The 18,331-nt window shown below is 37.1% G+C and overlaps 1 protein-coding gene across 1 annotated transcript in view; it reads right to left on the bottom strand.

The window, feature by feature from the left end:
- prdm10 (PR domain containing 10) overlaps positions 1–18,331 on the bottom strand; it is a 39,626-nt gene that overhangs the window by 19,838 nt on the left and 1,457 nt on the right. Inside the window, exons 2-12 of the mRNA XM_073850293.1 lie at positions 15,635–15,762; positions 14,563–14,724; positions 12,525–12,584; positions 12,294–12,398; positions 11,792–11,972; positions 9,189–9,430; positions 8,893–9,093; positions 7,711–7,783; positions 5,578–5,695; positions 5,366–5,483; positions 2,387–2,671 (exon numbers count right to left, since the gene is read on the bottom strand). Of these exons, the coding sequence (XP_073706394.1) occupies positions 2,387–2,671; positions 5,366–5,483; positions 5,578–5,695; positions 7,711–7,783; positions 8,893–9,093; positions 9,189–9,430; positions 11,792–11,972; positions 12,294–12,398; positions 12,525–12,584; positions 14,563–14,724; positions 15,635–15,706 (1,617 nt within the window). The 5' untranslated portion in view covers positions 15,707–15,762. The remainder of the gene's footprint in view (positions 1–2,386; positions 2,672–5,365; positions 5,484–5,577; positions 5,696–7,710; positions 7,784–8,892; positions 9,094–9,188; positions 9,431–11,791; positions 11,973–12,293; positions 12,399–12,524; positions 12,585–14,562; positions 14,725–15,634; positions 15,763–18,331) is intronic.

Genomic DNA, 18,331 nt, shown 5'->3' with positions numbered 1-18,331 from the left:
AAGTTGCAAAAATTTTGACTTTAAATCACTATGAATTACTTAAAATCTCGGCAGATATTCTGATTTCTGGTTTGCTGTTACCATAGACCTGCAAACACAAAATGAATTGCTTTCAAACATTGTAACCATACACTCAAGAGCATCTTTTAAACTAAATATTTCCTTGCCTTGCCTGTTTTTTTTTGTTTTTTTTTATAAAACAAATATTACTAAACAAAAAGTTTACTATTAAACTTCAAAAAGTTAGGAGCATCAAAAAAAAATTAGGAGCACCCAATTTCTTTTCAGTAATGCACCGATCTTGATTCTTCATGGCCGATTCCAATTGCCAGGCAAATCAAATGGGCTGTTTCTGAAAGCCTCAGAATCAAAAAAAAAAAAAAAAAAAAAAAAAAAAAAAGTACAAATAACAAAAAAATAGACAATAAATGCAGCCATATTCAAAGTAGACTACTCTTTCAATATTCAAAGTGCAAACAGAGACTGAATTTTTTCAAGTATGATACAGAGTTATAGACAACTACACAACTTATTAGGCAGCCCACATTCTAATAACAGCCTAGATATTTTATCTAGCCTAATTTGCGTGCATTGGGGAGTTGCTCTCTAAACGTGGGGTATTAAAAACTCTCAGCGGTGCAGAGCATGCATTCTGCAATACAAGAGATTACTTTAACAAACCATTTGAAAGTCGGAGGACACCAACAGGATTTTAAAAAGCATGTCCCCAGTGGAAAACACTCCCCTTCTTCTTCGTCGCCGAGTTATCATCTGATGTGAATGTATGCTGCGTTGTACAGAACCTTTTTACTGTCCACAATCAAAAATCGTCAAACCACACACCCCAATTGCAATGCAGTTTGTGCAAATCCGGAACAGAGGTTTCAGAAAAAAAAACGTCCGGTTCCAAGTTCAGCGGTGCGCATTGTCAGTGACAGAAAGACGGCTAATATCTCAAATCTTCATTAAAGGTAACAATAAAGATTAAGTTTAAATAGTTATATAATGTTGGAGAGAACGGCGAACCCATCAGCTCACAGCAGTCTGTGCAGTAGTTAGGTTAACAAAAGTTTTGTAAAGAAATGAAACTAGGTCGCACCACAATAATTTCTCGCACTCGCACAAATGCTCCCAAATATAATTTGCGGTTGCGCAGATTAAATTTTGGGAGCATAAACGGTCGCAATTTTGATCCCTGTATATTTCAGACGCACAAGTTCAGCGCTGCTGTCATTTTCTCCCTTCATACTCCTGCCGTATTTATTTTTCATTCTCTGCTCTGAGCCACCAGGTTCCTTTTTTCCCCCGTTCTAGCCAATAGCTTTACAGAACCTACTAGGGAGGCGGGTATAAAGAGAGTAAGCCCCCATCTGTTTGGTCAAATGAGGACAACCTATGCATGCAACACACAAATGTTTGGCACATAAATTAAATGTGACCCTGGACCACAAAACCAGTCTTAAGTCGCTGGGGTATATTTGTAGCAATAGCCAAAAATACATTGCATGGGTCAAAACTTTTGATTTTTCTTTTATGCCAAAAATCATTAAGAAATTAAGTAAAGATCATGTTCCATGAAGATTTTTTGTAAAATTCCTACTGTAAACATATCAAAATGTAATTTTTGGTTTGTAATATTCATTGTTAAGAACCTAATTTGGACAACTTTAAAGGTGATTTTTCTCAGTCTTTTTGATTTTTTTGCATCCTCAGATTTCTGATTTCAAATAGATGTATCTCAGCCAAATATTGTCCAATCCTAACAAACCATACATCAATAGAAAGCTTATTTATTGACCTTTCATATGATGTATAAATCTCAGTTTTGTCAAATTTAACCTTATGATAACCTTCGATATATCGTGCAGCCCTAATTTAAGCGTTTAGCTCGTTAAAGAAAACCTAAAGAAAAAGCCATGAACAAAATGATCAATTCTTGGAATTTAATATTTGATATTGGTTCATCAAAATGAATATCAAAATCAATAGTCACAACCCAGCCCTAATATCCTTTTCCATTTGATTTCAAAGTCACCCGTGACACGCTAAACATCTCCGTTTGGTCAAACGGGGAACTTGACTACTCTTAAATGATGTGACTGTTCATTTTGTTCACTCTGCTGGTTGATGAAGCCTGAGGACTGAACTGATACAGACAGATGTAATGGGGATGTAGGGAGTCATATTGACTGCAGGAGGAAGTTTCCTCTGACTCCACTCTGGCCCACATTAGACCTACCTGCAAGTCCACCTTAACGTGCAGCACGCAACAAAAGAGAAAGACACACACCCACACACACGCTACTGTTAAATAACTCTAGCCTACTCAACACACTACAATGCAGAGATCTGAGTGTTTGGGTCACTCATGATGGGTGCGTCTTACCCTAATCCTCCTCGCCCTCCTCATGTCCTGCGGTGTGAGGTGGGTGTCTTCGGGACTTGTCTGAGGCAGGTCCTCTTTGGCAGACTCCAGGACTTCTGTGGGCGGTGGTGGGGTGACAGATTCCCCTTCGTCTTGCAGCGCCTCAGTGTGGATAGCTGGGGTATCAAGCCCTTCTTCTGTCTCAGTCTCCATCGATTCGGCTGGCATTTCCACCACCTTCAGCCCGTTGAGCGCTCCGTCCGTCCTTTCCTCAAACGGTAGTTTATCTACAGACGCTAACAGCTCCTACAGACAAAAATTGAGCACTGAAAGTTACTTTCAACAAAGCTTTCAAACTTTAAAAGGTTCATAAAGAGATGGTAAACATAATCCAATCTATATACTATATTTGATGATCTCTATGCGTGTGTGTTTATTAGGGATGTAACGGTTCACTAAATTTTCAATACAGCATGAAGAATGAAATGCCAGAAAAATTAAAATGTATTATTTTTTTTAAATTAAAACGAACATCAGAAAGTATGAGTGAGATGAGAAAGTCAAGAAGTTGGCGAAAGATTTAGTTTAGAAACGAAATACAAAGCTTTAAAAATATTTTAGACTTTGGAAGGCCTTTTGACTTTTGCCGATGATTTTGGAAGCTTTTTTGTAACATTTGTTTCTTATTTATTAGGTTCCACCGTGTTTACTGATTTTCAGTGTTTTATATTTAAAGTTTGTGTTAGTTATTTCTTATTTTATATTAGGCCTATAGCATGGTGTATTTGTATTCATTTTGTTCATTAATTAAACGTTTAACATAAGTGTTGTACTGTTTTGTTGTTGTCAATTTAATCAATTGATGCCGAATTGCCGCTAATTTAAAATGCTCGTCTTGTCTCGTCTCTGCGATGTGCATGCATAATCTATGTGATCCGGGTCAATACAGTTAGGGTATGTCGAAAAACTCCCATCTCATTTTCGTCTTCAACTTCAATACTGTCCTACAACGCCATTTTATCGTTTTTTTGTATATGGCGTTTGATCTTCTTTGTATGTTCACACTGGGTCGGTACTTCTGCAGCGATGTAGAACGATTTTGAAGTTGAGGAAGAAAACGAGATGGGAGTTTTTCGACATATCTTAACTGTATTGACCCGAATTACACAGATTACACATGTGCATCACAGAGACGAGACAAGACGAGCATTTGAGGTTAAAAAGTATATAAATTGTCAATTTGCTTCGAAAATAACCGATCGTTTCACTAGACAAGACCCTTCTTTAGAGCTCTTTGAAGCTGTGTTTAAACCGCATTTTCGAAGTTCAAACTTGGGGGATCAACACATATCCATTATATGGAGAGAAAACCTGAAATGTTTTCCTCAAAAAACAATTTCTTTATGACTGAAGGCAGAAAGACAAGAACATCTTGGATGACAAGGGGATGAGTAAATTATCTGTACATTTTTCTTCTAAAAGTGAACTAATCTTTTAATGTTACCCAACAAAAGATGGTAAATGAATCAAAATTGAAAACTGTCATTATTTATTCTAGTTTTTCCAAATTCAATCCTTGATTCAAATTTATCATAAGCCTCATTGATTTGGTCTAAAAAGAGAAGAATTAATGACTATTTTTGTTTGAAGACTACAAAATATCTACCAAAATAAATGTTGGTAACTGCCGTTTGACTAAAAGTAATGATTAAAAGGAGATAAAAATGCAACGACTTTGTCAACTAAAACTATGAAAGACTCAAAAGACTAAAATGTGACGAAAGACTATTAAGCATTTTCATCTCAAGATAAAGACTAAATCAAAAATCAAAATTAACACTGGAGTGAAAGGACTCTCAGTTAAAGGACAGAAATCTCTCAGATTTCATTAAAGGTGCCATAGAATGGAAAACTGTATTTACCTTGGTATAGTTGAATAATAACAGTTCTGTACATGGACATGACATACCATGAGTCTCAAACACCATTGTTTCCTTCTTCTTATATAAATCTGGTGTTTGCTAAAGACCACTGAAAAATAGGTCAATCCTAACATAACAGCGACAGTTACGTAATAGTCTCGGGATCATTAATAGTTATGCACCCAACATTTGCATAGCCCAATCATCAGAAGTTCTGCAGCTAGGCTATTGTTAAAAAACAAAGTGAGGAAAATTGCGAACATGGCAGATCACAGAAATAAATGTTATGTTCCAGGTTGTGCAGGGGATGTTAAGTGAAGGGATGGGTTGGTGTCTGTACTCAGAAAGCAACAGAAAACAAATAAGTCACTGAAAGCCACTGAAGGGACGCGGTTAGCTTCTTGCTAGTGCTAGCCTGTTACATTGCAGTACATAAGATTTTACTTACCACATAAACGGAGTAAGGAGAGATGACTACGTGGATGGCGAATGATTCGCAGATTCTGATCACTGCTGACAGCATCTGAACTTGTCAACTGTGGTAAGTACTGCTGCTGTAGTATAACATTACGCAGAGAATGTGCGATCGCCGATCTCAAAAGTGAAATTAAAAAGTTATCGTGCATTCAAAACTGCAGTTTCAATGCCCCGCATATTAATAGCGGCTCGAGCTCCGTAATTAAATATATATTTTCCTTCATGTGTTTCCTTAATGCTGTGTGAGAGCGAGCCGCTCTTTGAGACAGCCAATCAGAGCAGAGCTCCTCATTATTATTCATGAACCTTCCAAATAAGGTAATAATAGAGCATTTCATTCTAGGGACAAATCCTAGGGTTGTAAATGGACCTGTAAAACCGTTTCTGGAGAATTTTTGCCCTTTCCTATGCCATATACCTTCTATGTAGATATCGGAAACAATTTAAAATCAATGCATTCTTTGGCACCTTTAAAAATTGGACAGAAAAATCTAATGGGTTTGAAATGACATGATGGTGGTAAGCAAATGATAAAAGATTTTTATTTTCGGCTGAACTAATTCTATAATAGACTTTGGTTTACTTTACAGGTCTACAGTACCTGTGTCTTGTCGGCACTCTCAACAGGAGTCTGTGGACAGATGAATTTCGTACGTCGTCCTGGTCGCCTCGCGGCGCCGAATCGCTTCCTGCCCCGTCCTCGGCCACGGCCCTTCGGCCTGAAATAATATTAGTCAGACTCTGTAATGGACTCACTGTCAGGAATACATTCATAAACATAAGAGAAATCAAGTCCTTGATATGCATTCAAACCTTTGGATGAGGTTCAGTTTGTCGTCGTGCATGTTTAAGTGCTGCTGAAGCTGCTCTGAGCTCATGAACCGTCTGTTACACTCATAACACGGCCAGTTCTTCTCCTGCTCACGTAAAACTGACACAGAAACCACAACAGAAACATATTTTTAAAAATATTACCAGGATAATATCATTGATCAGATATAAATACTAGGAGAAACTTGGTGAAACAAAGAAAGAAAGAATAAGAAGTTAAATATTATTATAAGAATTTAATGTGATTCTTTTTTTAATTCTTGACTGCTATTGTTGTTATATGAACAAATAAATACATTACATAAGTTTTTGATTGCTAGATTCGTTTTGAGCTTCAACCTGTGTGTTATCAGCCTCATTGATGTGATTAAAAGCTTTAAGCATTCAGGATCTATTACATTCATTCCCAATGGATGCGATATTATGTAAATATCATTAACTGAAATTAATGTGCATGTTTAAAATTAATGTGCATATACACAAGCAAGTAATTATACCCATTGTGCTGTTTTCAAATGGTGTTTCTTATTATTATTTTAAGTTTGTTTTATAACATTTATTATGAATCTTTCTGGGACACCACGTAGACCACAGCATAAATTGTATTGTACTGAAACCCCAAAATTATGAAACCCCAATATGAACTGAGCTGTGAGAAATCAACGGTTACAATTTTAGTAAATATGTGACCCTGGACCACAAAACCAATCATAAGGGTCAATTTTCAAAAAAAAATTTTTTTAGCTTTCTATTGATGTATGGTTTGTTAGGATAGGACAATATTTGGAGGAGATACAGCTATTTGAAAATGTGAAATACTAGTGTGCAAATGTTTAAAAATAAAAAATAAAAATACTGAGAAAAATCACCTTTAAAGTTGTCCAAATTAAGTTCTTAGCAATGCAAATTACTAATCAAACATTACGTTTTGATATATTTATGGTAGGAAATTTACAAAATATCTTTATAGAACATGATGATTTTTTTGCATAAAAGCAAAATCGATCATTTTGACCCATACAATGCATTGTTGGTTATTGCTACAAATATACCCATGCTACTTAAAGGATAACTGTTGCCAAAATGCAACCTGGGCTGTTTTTTTTTTACTGTAAACGAGACAAACTTATATCTAAAAGCATAATTACGACAAACGAGCCGTATTTGAGATTGACCGTGATTTAGTTTTGTGGTCAGTGGCCGGTGAATGGGAATACTAGGGGCATAACTTTGAGCGCATCAAAATCGATATTTTTCCAACACTAAGAAGGCTCGACACACCATGAAACTTTGCTCGAAGTATCGCCTGGGTCTCTACACGTGAACTCCAGCACTGAGAACATGTGTACACACAGTTTACTAAAAAGAAAGTTTTTGAACAACTCACTTTCACTGTTTGAGTTTCCGCTCGCGGCCGTCTTGCCAGTCAAGAGGTGTCGATCTCCGAATGCGAGGAGAGTAAAGATGGATAGCTCCTAAAGCATATTTCCATATAAATGCATGGCTAATTCTTTGTTTTGTCGCAAGTGAAAAACAATATTAAACTTCTAGTTGTAAAAAGAGCCTCATATAAGCCTAATATTTCGTCCTATGGAGTCCATTCATTCGCATTCGGAGATCGACACCTCTTGACTGGCAAGACGGCCGCGAGCGGAAACTCAAACAGTGTAAGTGAGTTGTTCAAAAACTTTCTTTTTAGTAAACTCTGTGTACACAAACAATGTTCTCAATGCTCGAGTTCATGTGTAGAGACCCAGGCCATACTTCGAGCAAAGTTTCATGGTGTGTCGAGCCTTCTTAGTGTTGTAAAAATATCGTTTTTGATGCGCTCAAATGTATGCCCCTAGTATTCCCATTCACCGGCCACTGACCACAAAACTAAATCACGGTCAATCTCAAAAACTGCTTGTTTGTTGTAATTATGCTTTTAGATATAAGTTTGTCTCGTTTACAGTAAAAAAAACAGCCCAGGTTGCATTTTGGCAACAGTTATCCTTTAAGACTGGTTTTGTGGTCCAGGGTCACAATAAACTGATGTCATGTCTATGGCTAATGAATCATCTATTATAACACTTCTAGCAGTTACTAATCTCAAAAGAGTAAATAACAATTCACCTTTTCTCTCTTCATCTGTGACATCATGAATCTTCTGGTTGACAAACTCGGCATATGATGCAGCATACCACACCTAGAAAATAAGATTGCATGGGAATTTCATTACTTGAAATATAAAAACAAACAAACATATTTTACAAAACATATTTTATATACATATATTACAACATTTTATTTGAGCAGCTTGTAAAGACAACAGTTCTCATTTTTGTTTAGCTAGTTGAAGTACTAAAATAACTCAGAATTTAAACTGAACAAAAACTACACAGAGGTTAAAAAATAATAATAAAAATGACAAAAACTAAAATTAAGGTGAGACACTGCAGGTGAATAGGGTAAAAAAAAAATAGTAATAGTTATCACCTTACTTAATCAGTTTATTGATTACATTGATAATTGCAAACATTTTTTGTATTACACGTTTTCTAAAATGTTAGGTTTAAATAAAATATGCACTAATTTGCATACATTTCTAGCACAAAAATCTAAACAATAGATGAAGTCGGTTTCAAATTCTTGTTTATTTTTTTGACATATTAAGAGTCAAATGTAAAAAAAAAAAAAAAAAAAAAAAAAAGGAATTTGGGGTATCTCATTTTGTCACTCCATAATTCAAAAAATATTCAGAACAGACAGAAAACTATATATTTTTTACAGATTTTTGGGAAATAAAATGTTGTATATAATCAAGCAAATTATATATGAACAAATCCCTCTGTAAAAACATTCAGGATACAGACAGGAATAAAAATGTAAAGTTTGTTGTGTGTAAGTGCTACTGAAGTGGAAATTTATGGCTCAGTGTAGGAGAAAAAACTCATTTTGAGAAAACAGTTTTTAAAAATATGTAATCGAAATCTATTGACACAAATAGATAAAGTGCTATAAAAGAAACATTTAACGGTGTCTTTTAGATGTTTTCTTTCCACTAGTCTGAAAAAACACTTATTAAAAACCAAAAAGCCCAAAATCTCAAACTTGACAGATGCATAAAAAAAAATGTTTTTGCCTGCAGTGTCTCCACTTAAAAGTGAAAACAGAAAATATATTTAAAAATTCTAATTCAAACTATTAAGAAAACCTACCATTGTATCTTCAATGTTAATTAACATCAATCCATTGCAAAAAAATAAAAAAAAAGTCTTGTTTGATATAGATGAGAAACCGTTCCTTTCAGCCCACCTTAAGCTCCTGTTTAGGTTGAATGTTCTTAATGGTGGTGTAAAAAATGTCCGATCCGTACTGATAAGCCACCAGGTTCTGCTCCAGGTGGTTCTGGGCCGGTCGGACAAACATCGTCCAGTTACATCTCTCCTCATCAGACAGGTCAAACCAGAGGTCCTGTGCCCTCTCGCCCTCTTTCTCAGGGTCCAGCATGTATAACTGCACAGAAGCAATGCAGCAGGATGTGAGACCTTTAAATGCTATACTAGAAATCTTTTTAGGATAAATGAGTAGGGTTTACTGGGTTGTCTTACTTTCAGATGGATGTGTGTATCCTGCAGTTCGCTCTGTCGCACCAGTGGTCCCTCTATAGGTCCGAACTGTGTGCGTTTGGGGATACGCCTCTTGGTGAAGACTCCACCCAGGAAGCGGTCGATATACAGGATGAGAGGAAGACTGGCCCGAGCCTTGGACATCACAGGGCGGTTCAGAATGGGGTGCAGAGGGCCGTGTTTTAAACATGCTCCAGAATTAGCATTATTACAGTCTTCACACCCTACACACAGAAATAACAACACATGATCACATTCAAAATTTAATCATGTATCAACCTTTCAAGAGAGTTAAAACTGATTTCCTTTCACCACACGCTCTTAAATTAGCTCAGGTCCAGAACAAAAATGAACAGATATTTTATTCGCCCCTTTGTCATCCAAGTTGTTCATGTCTTTCTTTCTTCATTCGTAAAGAAATTATGTTTCTTTAAATTTCAGGAATTATCTCCACATAGTGGACTTCAATGGTGCCCATGATTTTGAACTTCCAAAATGCAGTTTAAATGCAGCTTTAAAGAGCTCTAAACGATCCCAGCTGCAGAAGAAGGGTCTTATCTAGGGAAACGATCGGTTATTTTGAAACAAATTGACAATTTATATAGTTTTTAACCTCAAATGCTCGTCTTGTCTCGTCTCTGCGATGCGTATGCGTAGTCTGTGTGATCTGAGTGTGTAGCGTCTTACATCGTCATTTCACCTTTTTATTTTGTAAAGGGCGTTTGATCTTCTTTGTATGTTCACTTTGTAAACATTGGGTCAGTACTTCTCCAGCGATGTTGGATGACTTTGAAGTTCAGGAAGAAATCAAGAGTTTTTCCACATACCCTAACTGTCTTGAACTGTCTTTGAGGTTAAAAAGTATATAAATTGTCAGTTTGTTGTGAAAATGGCCGATCGTTTTGCTAAATGAGACACCTTTTCCTTAGCTGGGATTGTTTAGAGCCCTTTGAAGCTGCATTTAAACTGCATTTTGGAAGTTCAAATTTGGGGGCACTATTGAAGTCCTTTATATGGAGAGAAATACTGAAATGTTTTCCTCTATCGACTGAAGAAAGAACGACATGAACATCTTGGATGACAAGGGGGTGAGTAAATTATGAGTAAACTTTTGTTTTGGAAGTGAACTACTCCTTTAAAGAGATAGTTCACCCAAAAATAAAAATTCTGTCATTATTTACTCACCCTCATGTCTTTCCGAACCTGTGAGACCTTCGTTCATCTTCGGAACACAAATTAAGATATTTTTGATGAAATTTGAGAGCTTTCTGACTCTACATAGACAGCAACACAACTGAAATGTTCAAGGCTCAGAAACAAAGTAAGGACATTGTTAAAACAGTCCATGTGTCATCAGTGGTTCAACGGTAATGTTATGAAGCTAACAGAATACTTTTTGTGTGCAGAGGAAACAAAAATACCATCTTTATTCAACAATTTCTTCTGTTCCATGTCAGTCCTCGACACACGTTCACGAAAGTAACACGAGTACCACAGTATGACTGAACCACTGATGTCACAGTGACTATTTTATCGATGTCCTTACCACCTTTTTGGGTCTTTAACGTGTCAGTTGTGTTGCTGTCTATGCAGGGTCAGAAAGCTCTCGGATTTCATCAGAAAACCCTTAATTTGTGTCTTACGGGTTTGGAACGACACGAGGGTGACTAATTATTTACTAAATTTTCAGTTTTGGGTGAACTATCCCTTTAAATTGAACATTTGATGTTTATCTGCTAACCCCCAGGGCATCCAAGATGTAGGTGACTTTGTTTTGCAACGTAAAGTCTGTCAGTCATATAATGGCAGTCAATGGGACCCACGACTTTGAGAGTCAAAAATACATGCACAGACAAAACCAAATTAAACTCTGCGGCTCAGGACGATACATTTAGGTCTTAACCTACAAAACAATCGGTCGGTGCAAGAAACGAAACAGTATATTTAATTTATTACCTCTGATCCACCACAATGTCCAACTGCTTGAGTGCGTTCACAACAGCTCAATCAGGCTCAGAAGTTGGGAGTTGGTGAAAAGTCAACACTCCCGGATGAGTTTGCGCAAGCAAAGTTTTTAATCAGTTGCAACAACCAGAATAAACACAAGTAATTACCATTTGGAGTAGATGTCATACCCACAATCTCTCTGTGAATACAATGAGAGACGTATACACATGACTGATCGCTTCCGTGTGTGTGTCTACTATGCCAGAGCACATTGACGTCTCACGCTCGGGCTGTTGCGAACGCGCTCAGAGCAGTTACATGTTAAAGTGGATCAGAGGAAAATAATGATATAAATACTGTTCAGTTTCTTGCACAGATCAATTGTTTCGTGTATTAAGACCTCAATGTATCGCCACGACCCGCAGAGTTTAATTTGGTTTTGTCTGTGTGTGTTTTTTTGCTCTCAAAGCCGTAGTTACAACACATGAAGTTGTAAAGTTACAAAGCTTTGTTTGTGTTCTACTGAAGAAACAAAGTCACCTACATCTTGGATGCCCTGGAAGTAAGCAGATAAACATCACATTTTCATTTTTGGGTGAACTATCCCTTTAAGTGTTCAGTGTTAAATATCTACTCACAGAGGTTCTGAGGGGTGAACGGCTGGGGCGTCCTGGGTTCCCAATCATCCATTTCAGAATCGTCGCTATCGTTGTCTTCTTCCTCATCCTCTGAATCCACAGTGGAATCTGTGGCCCCCAGGGGACTCGACGAGGCCTCCGGCATGTTGGGAAGAGCTGCATTAGTCACAGCAAGTTGGCTCTGTTAGGAAAATAATCAGTTTCAAGTCAACAGGAGGTTAACCTTGCTTCACTAGTGCAAATGATGCTTTCTTTGCTTCCTTTCAAACGCTGTAGTCACACGCCTGTTGCAGAACAATGTTAAGAAGCCTTTCAGGTGAACAGCTGAGTGTTTTCTATTAATTACCTCAATATTTAAATATGTAAAGATTTCATTTAAATGTATTTTAATGTGCAGTTGTATGACAGTGGATATATATAATAATAAAGCATTTTGAGTCCTCAAGTCCAAGGCAATGCAAATACACAAAATCCTGCGGGATGTTTAGCAGTGTAAGTTCACCTGTGTCACAGGTTCCAGAATCGCCTGTGGGCCATCAGCTACGTTACTCAATACGTGCAGATTTGCAGTGTTCATGTTCTGACCGCTCGGTAGCAACACAGTCACCTGAGGCAACAGATAATGTTAGATTACATTTGACATCCAATGGTATTATTTACATGGTTTATGTAAAAAAAAAAATTATAATAATAACATTTATAAGTATGGTAATACTATTGAATTGCACACTACCTGTTGTGTTGTGCCATCTTGCTGAATGTAGGCCACTTGGGGCTGATCTGTAAACACCGCCTGAACAGGAAAAAAAAATAAAATAGTAAATCAGAGTTTCAGCAAGTTTCCAATTATTTCTGAGCAGGAGTACATATGTAAATGGTACTGTACAGTGAGCCAGTCATTATTGCAAAATAAACTCACAATGTGACTGATCTTGTATCATACTTGAATTTTTGCAATTCGTGATTTTGCATCTGATACAGTATATTACACATTATCCAGCTGCTTACAGTGGGAAAAATAATTATTTGATCCCCTGCTGATTTTGAAAGTTTGTCCACTGACAAAGAAATGATCAGTCTATAATTTTAATGGTAGGTTTATTTGAACAGTAAGAGACAGAATAAAAAAAAAAATATTCTAGAAAAAAAAATGCATTGCAAAAAGTTACAAACTGATTTGCATTACAATGAGTGAAATAATTATTTGACCCCTTCTCAAAACATGACTTAGTACTTGGTGGCAAAACCTTTGTTGGCAATCACAGAGGTCAGACGTTTCTTGAAGTTTGCACACATCTCAGGAAGGATTTTGTCCCACTCCTCTTTGCAGATCTTCTTGAAGTCTTTAAGGTTTCGAGGCTGATGTTTGGCAACTCAAACCTTCAGCTCCCTCCACGGTTTTTCTATGGGATTAAGGTCTATAGACTGGCCAGGCCACTCCAGGACCTTAATGTGCTTCTTCTTGAGCCACTCCTTTGTTGCCTTGGCCATGTGTTTTGGGTCACTGTCATGCTGGAATACCCATCTATGACCCATTTTCAATGCCTCGAATGAGGGAAGGAGGTTCTCACCCAAGATTTGATGGTACATGGGCCGGTCCATTATTCCTTTGATGTGGTGCAGTTGTCCTGTTCCCTTCGCAGAAAAACACCCCCAAAGCAAAATGTTTCCACCTCCATGTTTGACAGTAGGGATGGTGTTCTTGGGGTCATAGGCAGCATTCCTCCTCCTCCAAACATGGCGAGTTGAGTTGATGCCAAAGAGCTTGATTTTGGTCTCATCTGACCACAACACTTTCTCCCAGTTCTCCTCTGAATCATTCAGATGTTCATTGGCCAACTTCAGACGGGCTGTACATGTGCTTTCTTGAGCAGCGCTGCAGGATTTCAGTCCTTCATGGAGTAGGGTGTTACCAATTGTTTTCTTGGTGACTATGGTCCCAGCTGCCTTGAGATCATTGACAAGATCCTCCTGTGTAGTTCTGGGCTGATTCCTCACCGTTCTCATGATCATTGAAACTCCACGAGGTGAGATCTTGCATGGAGCCCCAGACCGAGGGAGATTGACAGTTATTTTGTGTTTCTTCCATTTGCGAATAATCGCACCAACTGTTGTCACCTTCTCACCAAACTGCTTGGTGATGGTCTTGTAACCCATTCCAGCCTTGTGTAGGTCTACAATCTTGTCCCTGACATCCTTGGACAGCTCTTTGGTCTTGGTCATGGTGGAGAGTTTGGAATCTGATTGATTGATTGCTTCTGTGGACAGGTGTCTTTTATACAGGTAACAAACTGAGATTAGCAGCACTCCCTTTAAGATCTTAGCTCATGACCTGTATTAAAAGACAACTGGGAGCCAGAAATCTTGCTGATTGATAGGGGATCAAATACTTATTTCACTTATTAAAATACAAATCAATTTTATTTTGTTGTTATTCTATCTCTCACTGTTCAAATAAACCTACCATTAAAATTATAGACTGATAATTAATTTCTTTTACAGTGGGCAAACGTACAAAATCAGCAGGGGATCAAAAACATTTTTCCCCACTGTACACAATACATAAAAAAATCGTGAAATAATGGGTTGAAATTAGTAAAAAAAAGAAAACACAATGCGAGATAAGAAACTAGCACAGCTTTGTAGATAACTAGTCGATTAGTTCAGCAATCATAACACAAAATGGTGTGAATGTCATGTATATACTGAGTTGGGACATAATCATTTCTGCTGTCAGTATTTGCCATTTAACGAGATGCCGTTTAACTCACCTGCGTTCCATCGGCTGGGTGTATGTACACCAGTGTGTGTTCGGCAGACTCAACGGAGGTATAGGAGCTTCCGTCTGCAGCATAGACAACCTGCTGCTGAGTGCGGTCAGACTGCTCTCCGCTGTACACGATCTGAGCCACCGCACTGGTCTCAAAATGAACCTGCACACCCATAACAGACATGCTTTAATACTGAAAACTGGTGAAAAATCTCATGAAAATATGGGATTTCACCACACAATTTAGAAAAATGCATTAAAAAAGTATTTTACATTAGGAAAATAAAGCCATTATAAGGACCATTTGTGACCCTGGACCACAAAACCAGTCTTTAGTAGCACGGGTATATTTGTAGCAATAGCCAACAATACCCTGATATTTTTTTTTAATGCCAAAAATCATTAGGATATTGTGAAAGAAATTTTGTACACTTCCTACCATAAATATATCAAAACTTAATTTTTGAATAGTAATATGCTAAGTACCTCATTTAGACAACTTTGAAGGCGATTTTCTCTATATTCAGATTTTTTTTGCACCCTCAGGTTTCAGATTTTCAAATAGTTGTATATCAGACAAATTTTAAACCATTCATCAATGGTAAGTTTATTTATTCAGTTTTCAGAAGATGTATGAATCTCAATTTCAAAAAAACTGACCCCTTAAGACCAGGGTCACATTTGTGAATCATGACATTTTCCAGACCTACTGCATGATTTTTACTGTATTATTACATTTCTTGGAATATCAAAATGACACTTTTGCAGAAGAACATGCTTAATTGTAATGCATGTGTTTTTAAAGCTAGAGTGGACAACACAGCTTTTGCCCCGATTTGCGATCATTTAGTTGTTTAGCATATAATGGCCTGAAGCTCTTTGTAACCATTTACAAAGTCGGCAAGTATATAATGCTCTGTGTTTGATCAGAAAAAAAAAAAGAAAAAGAAAATCCTAATGGTCTTTCAAATGAAGCCATTTCATAGAGAATCTTAAAAAAAAAATGTGTTGTATAAGAGAGAGGGGTAGTGCATTCAAAAGTACTGAAATAGAAATGTCTAAAAAACATGTACCTGAGGTGTATTTCCAGTGTCATTGTTGGGTGTTGGACTCCACACAGGTGATGACTCCTGCTTGGCCTCCATAGCAATGGTATGAGGTGAAACCGAACACCTCCTCCACCTATCCACCGGTCATCCACCTGTGCATGCATTACAGAAATTGCCATGATTTGCAAGATTTTATTAATTTCCATCTCTTCTCTAAATAGCATGAGCCATTATGAAAAACCCATCTGAAGTGACCACTACTCTGAACACTGTCTTTTAAAGTCTATGGTGGACATGGTCGTGATTAACATATCATTACAAAATATACATATAAATATGCAAAATATACATATATGATGTAGTATGCAACATTGTCGCCACATGACCTCAGAAAGTTTCACTGTTTTCTCTCATTACAACATGCATCCAAGTGTAACGGATTATCAAAAGAACTGTTTAGAACTTGGTTCTAGGCATTTATTGAAATGTGGACAAGACACACAAAAGTGAGGGCAGAGCTTGAAGGTGCTTCGGGTTTAACAGTGCTTCTCAAATGAAAGAATGCATTCTAGTGAGGCTTCAGGGCAAGGCTAGAGTCCTTCTCTGCATTAAACGCTATATGAGAGGGACTAGTAAGTGATTAGAATTTGAATTTGAAGAAATGACATCCATTTGTGGTGTTGAACTTCTGTCTTGACTTCACTCCTTTAGTGGTCTCCCGGTGGTTTGCATTATGCCCAATTTAGCATTATGTGACTCATTTACGACAAAACCAGTGAAAACAATGGCTTCACCTTAGAAATCATGTTTTTGTCTTGCATGACAATGAAACTAAACAAGCAAAGTGTTATTTCATTTTCAGCTAACTAATTTGTTGCGTGTTGGAATGTGAGAAAAGGATTGTGGGCGATTAAAGGATGCCAAGGATACGCCGGATGCATTCTTCAAAGCAGGCCAAATAAAGGACATTAAATTAAAACTGCCTTCTAAGCATCCTTCAAATTAAAGGAGAAGTCTTCCAGAACAAAAATGTACAGATAATTTACTCACCACCTTGTTATTCAGGATTACTTTCTGTCTTCAGTCGATAAGAAATCATGTTTCTTGAGGAAAAATTTCAGGAATTATCTCTATATAATGGATGTCAATGCCGGTGCCCCCAAGTTTGAGTGTTTACAACTTGAAAATGCGAAGTAGATCAAATGCCTTTTACAAAAAAAAAAAAAAAAAAAAAAAAAAAAAAAGGTAAAACAGAGATGTAGGACGATTTTGATGCTGAAAAAGAAAACGAGAGAGTTGCGCAAGATTAGCATTTGAGGTTGAAAAGCATATAGTTTGTCAATTTGTTTCGAAAGTGACTGATCGTTTTCCTAGAGAAGACCCTTCTTCATCGGCTGGGATCGTTTAGAGCCTTTTGAAGCTGCATTTTGGAAGTTCAAACTTGGGGTCACCATTGAAATACACTATATGGAGAGAAATCCTGAAATGCTTTCCTCAAGTAACATAATTTCTTATCAACTGAAGAAAGAAAGACATGAACATCTTGAATGATAAGGGGTGAGTACATTATCTGTATATTTTTGTTCTGGAAGTGGACTTCTCCTTTAAGCTTTATGAGGTGGCACACAGACTTTAAGATCTGTAATAGATATTTTTGAAATAGATGAAGTGAATTTTCATTTCATGCCAGTTTTAACTGAAGCGGCTGACCTCTTTATAGAAAGTATGTCTAATTTTATCAGCATACATACAGTACACTCACATAAGGCAATATATAATTTATAGGAAATCTTAATTGCTTGCTTGTATTGTTGCAAAATGTAAACTACATTATCTCCCAGCTATATTCTGCTAAATACAGCTGTAAGGCATGGAGATATTTTAATAGTATACACATTAACATAATGATTTTCTGTAAAGCTGCTTTGTTTTGTGCTGCAGGGAAATGTCAGATTTCTCTCAGATTTTCCCAGATTTGTTGACCACGGTCATGCTACGCAGAAACAAAATCATGTATATTCTCCATTAATTAAAGAACTCCCTTACAAAAAGTACTTGACCATGTGACAATGATGGTAACATACCATGAATGACACACTGATGACATGAAATTAAATGTACTTAAATGAATACCATGATTAATCCAAAGAAATGACATTAAATGTCTTGTAAAAGAGTGGCTGATGTGAACGGAGCAGATGAAAACTCAAGCTCGACACATTTCATCCGTTTATTTGTATTGCTTGTGTTTTATTGAAAGCTCTACGTTTAACCTAAATACTAGGGCTGGGAATCGATTCCAAAAAGAATCGATTCCTCGATTCCGAGGCATTGGGAATCGAGAGTCGATTCCAACGTTTGGAATCGATCCTCTCATGGGGAATCGACTCCTCATTCAGAGCCGTTTTCAGTTCATCAAAACTTACCTCTTAAACGGAAGGCTGCATTCCATGAAGGCTGCATATTTCGGCTGCAAGTCATCAAACGTCGATTGACGAAAATAAACGTAATAAAAACGACTCATTACTAAACTCGTCTGAGTTTAAGGATGCAGCCTTCAGTTTGAGAAGCACCCATTAATTTGCCTCTTGCTCGCTAATAGTTATAGTCTGATACATTTCCACAAAAAGATTCGTTCGAATAGATCATTTAAATGAACCAGTTCAAAAAACGATTCAGATGTTATTTTACGGGAGAACAGGCTCATGATGTCCACAATTT

This window comes from Garra rufa, chromosome 11 (genome assembly GCF_049309525.1).
Source record: "Garra rufa chromosome 11, GarRuf1.0, whole genome shotgun sequence".
NCBI classification, from domain to species: domain Eukaryota; kingdom Metazoa; phylum Chordata; class Actinopteri; order Cypriniformes; family Cyprinidae; genus Garra; species Garra rufa.
Note: the sequence above shows the minus strand (reverse complement) of the source record. Positions and strands in the feature narration are given on the sequence as shown.